This window comes from Apium graveolens, chromosome 1, assembly GCF_009905375.1.
Source record: "Apium graveolens cultivar Ventura chromosome 1, ASM990537v1, whole genome shotgun sequence".
Lineage (NCBI taxonomy): Eukaryota > Viridiplantae > Streptophyta > Magnoliopsida > Apiales > Apiaceae > Apium > Apium graveolens.
In genome coordinates this window covers 62,396,405-62,404,291 of record NC_133647.1, presented here as the reverse complement: position 1 = coordinate 62,404,291, position 7,887 = coordinate 62,396,405, and the positions used below count along the sequence as shown (strand labels likewise).

The window sequence follows — 7,887 nt, the reverse complement described above, 5'->3', positions numbered from 1 at the left end:
CAAGATGAACTGGATAAAGGAGGGTCACAGACCTGTTAGATTGTATAGATATTTGTTGTACTTAAAAAATGGAAATAGAAAAATAGACTTTAGAATTTGTGTTTGTCCATTTTGGTGTAATCTTTGTAACCTGTGCATGTTGTTATATACAACATGTCATGAGTCCTTTGTTTAGTTGTAACAAAACAGATCTAGAAAATCTTATATTCTCTCAAGAGAAGTAGTTGAGTTCTTATTTTCAAGAACACGGATTTATAGTACAAATAAATTAGATTTAATATAAATCAAGTGAGTTTTTGATAATTTACTTGTGTCTTTACTTTCATTCTTTTATCACTACAAATTCAATTCTAGATATTAAGTTTTAAAAGCCGAGAACACTTCCAAATAATCAAAAAAACAAAGAAAACACATTCACCCCCTCTGTGTTGCAATCATACCTAACAAGTGGTATTAGAGCAAAATCTGAAAGTAAACAGATTAGATCTTAGAAGTATGAGTGCACAGAAACTTAGCAGTATTAAGATTCTTGTCTTTGACAAAGTGAAGTATACTCTATGGAAGAAAAAGATGATGTTGTTCATCAGGATTTCCAATCCACTATATCTTGAAATTTTCAAGCATGGACCCTTCATTCCTACGGTGAGGGTACCTGAAGCAACTGATGATGATATGGTCATTCTTGGTCACTTTGCTCCTAAAGTTTCATCTACACATATTGAACTAGAAAAGGAGAAAGTTTCACTTGATAGTAGCTTGCAAGTCATTCTCATTGAATCTCTTGATAATATCATGTACAAAAACATTATCAACTGTGAGTCAGCCAAGCAGATCTGGGAAAGATAGAGATTCCGTGTGAAAGTACTGAAGAAGTGAGGTCAAACTAAAGAAGGGTTCTAGTCTGATAATATGAGAGTTTCATGGCTTAACCTAAAAAAAGGCATTACTGAAGTTTTTTAAAAGATTCAACAAACTGATAAATGATTTGCAGCTGCAAAATAAGTAATATGAAGCTGAGGAGGTCAACCTAAAATTCTTTCTAATTCTTCTTGACCATCTAGAACAAAAGATCTCTGTAATAAGAGAAGGGTGAGATCTAGGGAGAATAACTTCGGAGGTTTTATATGGCATTCATAAAACCTATGAGCTGGAGTTGATGCAGAGAAAGTCATAAAAGCTAAGTCAAGGACATGTTGTAGATGTGTCAAGTGCCTTGATAGCAAATGACAAGAAAATACCCGAATATGAAACTGAATCTCAAACTCAAGTTATGCAACCTGTTGAGCAGAGGAACAAGGAACCTAAAAAATAAGTCATTTTGGAGTTGGAAGAGGATGAGTATTATACTCTTGATGAGTTGGATAAAATGGATCAGTCTATGGCCTACCTTGCAAGAAAATTTTCAAACATAAGAGTCAAGAAGCCTAGGTACTTCAAGGGTAAAGGTCAAACATCCCACAACAACAACTAGAAAGAAAAGACTCAAACAAATGTAACTGCCAAAGGTGGCTATCAGTCAGGATCTATGGACAGATCAAAGATTAGATGCTGCAACTATGATGAACTTGGTCACTTTGCTCCAAAATACAGGAAGCCAAAGAAGGTGAAGAAATATAAGGCTTATTTGGAGCTTGAAGCTAAGTATGAAGCACTTATGAGGAAACAACAAGGAAAAGCTTATATTGCTGAAAGGAAGAGTTGGGATGAAACAGATGATGAAGATGATGCTGAAGAGTATGAAAATTATGCTCTCATGGTTTTGGAGGAAGGAGAGTCATCTGCATCAAAATCTGAGGTACATATCATAACCACCATTGATTTAAATGATTTACAATATAAGGAAACTGTTGAAAAGATGAGTGTAGAAAGATTTCACATTCACACAAGCATGGTGGCTGCTACTGAGGAAATGAGTAGGCTGTCAAAAGTGAATGAAAAATATGAAATTGAGAAACAAGATCTAGAGCTGCAGCTTATTAGTCTAGAAGCAGTTAGACAAAAAAATGAGTATCTCAAAAACAAGCTGAAATGTGCAGAAGAGGTTATGCTGTATTGAGAGACAAAATTGAGAAAATTGATCTTGAGCTTAAGTCATTTAAAAATGCATCTCAATTGGTTGGTTAATACCATAAAAAGAACAAGTCCTGTGCTAACATAGCTATTGGATTGGATTATGACGCTGGTGCATCTCAAAAGAAAAGTAAAACTGACAAGGGAAAGGAAAGTGTGAACAAAGAAGTTCCTGATGTGCTTAAAAAGGTGAATGCACCCTTGTTCAAAGTCTGTGAAGTGAACTTCAGTGAAGAGGAGCTTCTCATCAAGCAATAAGTTGCAGATGAAGATGAAGAGAAGAAAAATGCCAAACAAACTCACAACACTGAATGTGAGAAAAAGTCTGAAGTTAGTTCAGTCATTAAGACACCAGTAACTGAAATAAAAAATAAAAGCATAGGATAGAAGAAGAAAAACATAAATGGAAACATAGATGTCAACAAAAGCAACAACTATGCCTATGTTGCAGATGTTCCCCGGAAGCAATGTCAAAGATGTGGCTCAACAAATCATCTAACTCATCGTTGTAAAAAGATTGTTAGTGAGCCAAAGTATGGAGCCTGCAAGTATAATGAAGCTCAAGCTGATGACCCTTATCCTTTATGTGATAAGTTTGATTGCATTCCATGTAATATGAAAGTTATGACTAGCTGTCATAAGTTGAGACAAGATTTAAAAGAATTTAACCTTAGATTTGTAATCAAAGAAGAAAATGTTAATCAAACTAAGACAACTATTTTTTATTGTTCAAGTTCTACTTCTGCTAAATCTGTCAAGAAGAAGAAAGTGCCCAACACTGCTTGGGTAGCTAAACACACTTAAACCTTATTGTGTGAAGGGCAAGAAGAATAAATGCATGTGGATCATTGACAGTGGATGCTCTAGACACATGACAGGTGATAAAGCCCTGCTATCACAGTTTGAGGAGATGGTTGGCCCTTTGGTGACCTTTGGAGACAACAATAAATGATATAGCAGTTTAATTTGTGGACATATTGTCATTTAGGATGTAACACTGGTTGCAGGTCTTGAAGTGAATCTTCTAAGTGTCAGTCAATTCACAGACAAGGGTTTCAAGGTTATTTTTGAAAAAGAAAATTGCTCAATCACAAGCAAAAAGACCGGTAAAGTTGTTCTAAAGGGAGTAAGAAAAGGAAGCCTGTTTGTTGCAGACATGAATTCAACAAACAAGGACAAAATTTGTTGCTTCTACACCAAGGCATCAAGTGAGCAAAGCAAACTCTGGCACAAGAAACTCTCTCACTTAAACTACAAAGCAATCAATACTCTTGTGAAGAGAGAATTAGTGAAAGACATGCCAACTTTCGAATTTGCATAAAATGAAGTTTATGAAGCTTGTCAAAAAGGCAAAATGAAGAGATCAAGTTATAAAAGCAAAGCTGTGAACTCCATTAATGCTTCACTACAACTCATCCATATGGGTTTGTTTGGTTTCATAAATATTATGTCCATCACTAAAAAGAAGTATGCACTGATGATGGTGGATGACTGGGTGAAATTTATGCATTTCAAAATATGAAACTCCCCACATTATCATTGAACACATAAAGAAGATTGAGAAGCAGGCTGAAGATCAAAATTCAGTGAAAATATGGAGGAGTGATAATGGTGTTTAATTTAGAAATTCTATACTAAATGAATAATGTAAAGACAAAGGCATCACTCAAGAGTTCTCTGCTCCAAGAATACCTCAACAAAATGGTGTGGTTGAAATAAAGAACAAAACTCTAGTTGAAGCTGCAAGGATAATCCTGCAGGATACCAAGTTGCCAACCAGTTTTTGGGAAGAAGCTCTTAACACAATATGCAATACTTAGAATAGATATTTGGTGAACAAAAATATTAGCATGTCACCCTACTTAATCATGTCATAGAGGAAGTCTACAGTTAAGCATCTTCATGTGTTTGGAAGCAAGTGCTTTGTGTTAAAAGGCAACTCTGAGTATGTTGGGAAATTTGACTCAAAAGTATTTGAAGCTATTTTTCTTGGATATTCATGGGAAATGACTGCTTATAGAATTTATGTGCTAGAGCAAAATAAAATAATGGAGAGCACATATGTGACATCTGATGATGACAATTATCCAGGCTTGGAATGTCTTGATGAAAATGAAGCTGAAGCTTTAAAATTTAATAATCTCAACCTTGATAGTGATTCTGAAGAAGAAGGTGAAAATAATGTAGATAATAAAGTAGAAGAACAAATATATTAGATATATTTGTGATGTCATCTCTAATAATGATTTGTGTTTAGTTTTCAAATCTTGACTAACAGGACAAATCAGGACTTAACTGGAAATCAGTACTTATACTGAAGTCAGAACTTAAGATATCAGAACTTAAGATATCAGAAGATATTCATCAGGAGATAATATCAGGACTTAAGAAGACTTTCAGATAAGGAATGCGGCTGATTGAAAGGAAAGAAGATTAAGAGTAACACAAGAAGAAGTATGCATGGAGAAGAATTCTATGAAGAATATAAGACTTGGAGGAAAAGATAACTAATTGATATATTTTAGGATGCAGACTTATATTCGATATCAATTAGAAGATTATCTTGTAACTGTGTGGTATATAAACACAGCATAGGGTTTACACTAGATGTGTTTGTTTGGTCCCAATATGTTTGTAGAAGGGGGGGGTTGAATACAAACTATACCGTTTAATCGAATTTAATGTGGAATAAAAAAGTGAAACAAAATTCAAGTTAAATAAAACTATTATTAAACTTGAAAGGTGTTACAACAATGGTATCGTTTATAATGGATTAATCTCAAATGAATTATCACAAATCTAGAATAAATTCGACATGAACTTTTTCTATTTTTGCAATAAAAAGATCAAATGCTAAAAGCAATTTGAGATTAAGTTCTAGGGATTTTGATCCGCTAGATAGTTACACAAGAACAAGAGAATGATTTCTAGTGGTTTGGATTTAACTTTAATACTAGAAATTAATGAACTTTAATTACAGCAGTGAAAAGATGAAATGTTTTGTTCGGCTGATGCTTTTTCTGTTCTTGAGTAGTTTGAAGTGTAATGTACTATTTTGAATGTTTGCTGCTCTCGTCTTTAATAATTCAATCAACAGAATCCACTTGAACTGACAAAACAATCGGTATGACAATTGCTTAAACTGGCATGACAATCTGTTGAACTAGCATGACAATCGACATTACAATCTGTTGAACTAGCATGATAATCGGTATGACAATCACTTTAACTATCATGACAATCGGTATGACAATCTCCTGAACTAGCATGACAATCGGTATGCCAATCTGATTGTCATACCAGTTCAATTGATTATCATGCTGAATTAATATTGAATATAAATTCAAAATCAATTCTGAAAATTCATAATATTAATTTGAAATTAATTAATCAATTAATTCAATTAATCGATAAATTAATCTTTGCAGATATAATTTATTTTCTTAATTAAATTATATGACTTAATTAATTAATAGAGAATTAATGTTATTCTTGAACAACAACCACTCTTCTGAAAATCTTTTAAAAATCACTGAAAATTATGAATCAATTCCACCACTTCAATGTTGACACTCGATGTACTGTCTGGTTCATGAGTGACTAACTTCCGTGACGTTTCTTCATGACTTGACTTTGATAACTTGATTTTCTTCAGATTAAATCCCTGTAATTATCAGATACCCTGACAAGATCTCTGACACTTGATTAAATCCATAATATTGATTTATATCACTGAGGCTTGATCAATTTCTTGAACTTCTTCCAGTGAATTAATTGCTCAAGTCTGTAGATGAACATTGTTTCTGAATCCTTTGACAGATGTTACTTTGAGAGATCTCTTTGACGGTAGATCCACTATTTACTTGTAACATTCTTATTTGAGTTGAGTTAAATCCTCGAATAAACAAATAGGCTATGACATATGCCTTATAATCTCCCCCTATTTGTTTGTTAGACAATAACAACAAATACCTAGAGGATAACTCAACTAACAAATAAGAAAAAGATGTAAACAGAAATACAAAGTAAATAGCAGGAAAGTTCTGGATTATATTTAACATTTTCCAGATTCCAAATAGATGTTCCTCTAGACTGAACATATCTTCAAGTAGTTTCATCTTCTTTTGTACAACCACATTTCCTGTTGAGAAGCGCATATCTCTCTTGCTTCTCCCCCTATGAGAATTGTTATTCCCAGTGGACTAACAATGAGATTTACAGAAGGGGGGTTGAATGTAAATCTTAAAACTTTTTCAAGTTTTGAGCAGTTTCTAAAGCTAAGTGTTTTTGAGACAAGTGTGTGAATTGCTTGAAGCTAATACAGACAGATATATATTCAAACACAAATGTAAAGAACACAAAGAACTTAAAAACTTTTCTGGTGGATTTGTTGTTCCACCAGATATGTGTTATTTCAGAAAATCTGTGATTCAAAGAATTAAATCACAACTGCTTCCTAGTACAAACTAGATGATTTTCTCTCTGAATATTTCTAAACAGCTCAGGAAAATTCATTTCTAATTACTAGCTACTACTTGGTTTATATATATCACCAAGTTTACAAGTGAAGACAAAACTCTAAAATACAATTAAAAAGATTCTTCACATGTTTCTTCTTCATTTCTCTATCCAATGCAATCTAGGATAATCTGTGAATCTTTGAATACTTCCTTGTTTGCATCAGAATGGAAATGCTGTATTTTCTTGATTCCTCCTAGAGGTTTCCACATTCCAGTTTGTCTCTGTCAACCCATGTGCCTCTGTCAGCTTGTGAATTGTCACTATCAACTGTTAATGAACTAAGCATCCGTTGAAGCTTTCATCCGTTGATGCCTTATCCATTGAGGCTTTATCCGTTAAAGCTTTATCCGTTGATGCATTATCAGTTGAAGTCTTTATCCGTTGAAGCACTTATCCGTTGATGGATATTATCCGTTGAAGCATTAGAGACATCCGTTGAAGCTTTGTTTCTTATCCGTTGAAGGTCTTCAATATCCGTTGATACTTCTTCACTTATACAAAATTACAAGGCATGAAATATTTACAATTAGCCCTCCTATTTGCATATCCACTAGTAGTCAACATGACTGATAATTTCCTACAACATCTAAGAATTACAACTTGAATCCAGAGAATGAAATGTGCTACAATACTAAACTTATTGCTAAGTAAAGCTACTCCTTCAACGGATAGCCAAGATGGTCTTATCCGTTGAGGCTACAAACACTAGATTTCTACTTAAGTGTTTTGTTTAACTTATCATCAAACTAATACACATATTCCTAACAATCTCCCCCTATTTATGTCTACTAGAACTGTAGGCATAAATTTGGGTTTAGCTTGATGATAACAAAACACTTGACAAATATATAAACTGTAATAAAGCAGAAATTCAAAAGTGCTGCAAAAATGTGTATGCTGAGATGAAATTGAAGAATTACATTATTTCCAAGGGTGCTCCTTTAGCCTGAGCAGATTAGTTTCTTTTCCTTTGATTCCTTGTTTTCTTTCCTAGCCTCCTGTCATTCTCCTCTATTTGAAGTTGAAGTTGTCTGTAGAATTCAGCTTCATCTTCTTCATTGATGTCCAACTTAGATTGCATATCCTTGAGAGTTTCATTACTGGCAATCTTGAGCTGATCTTCAATTTTGAAAAATCTTCTGACTCCTTTGTTGTCTCTGAACTCCATCAACCAATGAGGTGATTTGTGAACTGTAATTCCTCTTTCTTGAATGAGTAATGTTCTAGGAAAAGCATTGGGCTCCCTCCAAGTTTTCCTTATGTTGGCAATCTTGTTGAGAATCTCAGTCTTGGCAG

At 33.8% G+C, this 7,887-nt stretch overlaps 1 protein-coding gene across 1 annotated transcript; it reads left to right on the top strand.

Annotated features, from left to right (window-relative positions):
- The first annotated feature begins 1,525 nt into the window (after positions 1-1,525).
- Positions 1,526-3,391, top strand: LOC141673355 (uncharacterized). Its single transcript, XM_074480105.1, has 3 exons — positions 1,526-1,795; positions 2,137-2,259; positions 3,059-3,391. Exons 1-3 carry the CDS (start codon positions 1,526-1,528, stop codon positions 3,389-3,391), a joined length of 726 nt encoding a protein of 241 aa, XP_074336206.1.
- Positions 3,392-7,887: the final 4,496 nt, after the last annotated feature.

Excerpts from the sequence above, each read along its gene's own strand:
- LOC141673355 (XM_074480105.1), top strand. The coding sequence starts at position 1,526 with ATGGACAGATCAAAGATTAGATGCTGCAACTATGATGAACTTGGTCAC. Across the intron at positions 1,796-2,136 it reads CATCTGCATCAAAATCTGAG|AACAAGTCCTGTGCTAACAT; the intron begins GTACATATCATA and ends TACCATAAAAAG. Across the intron at positions 2,260-3,058 it reads TTCCTGATGTGCTTAAAAAG|GATGTAACACTGGTTGCAGG; the intron begins GTGAATGCACCC and ends ATTGTCATTTAG.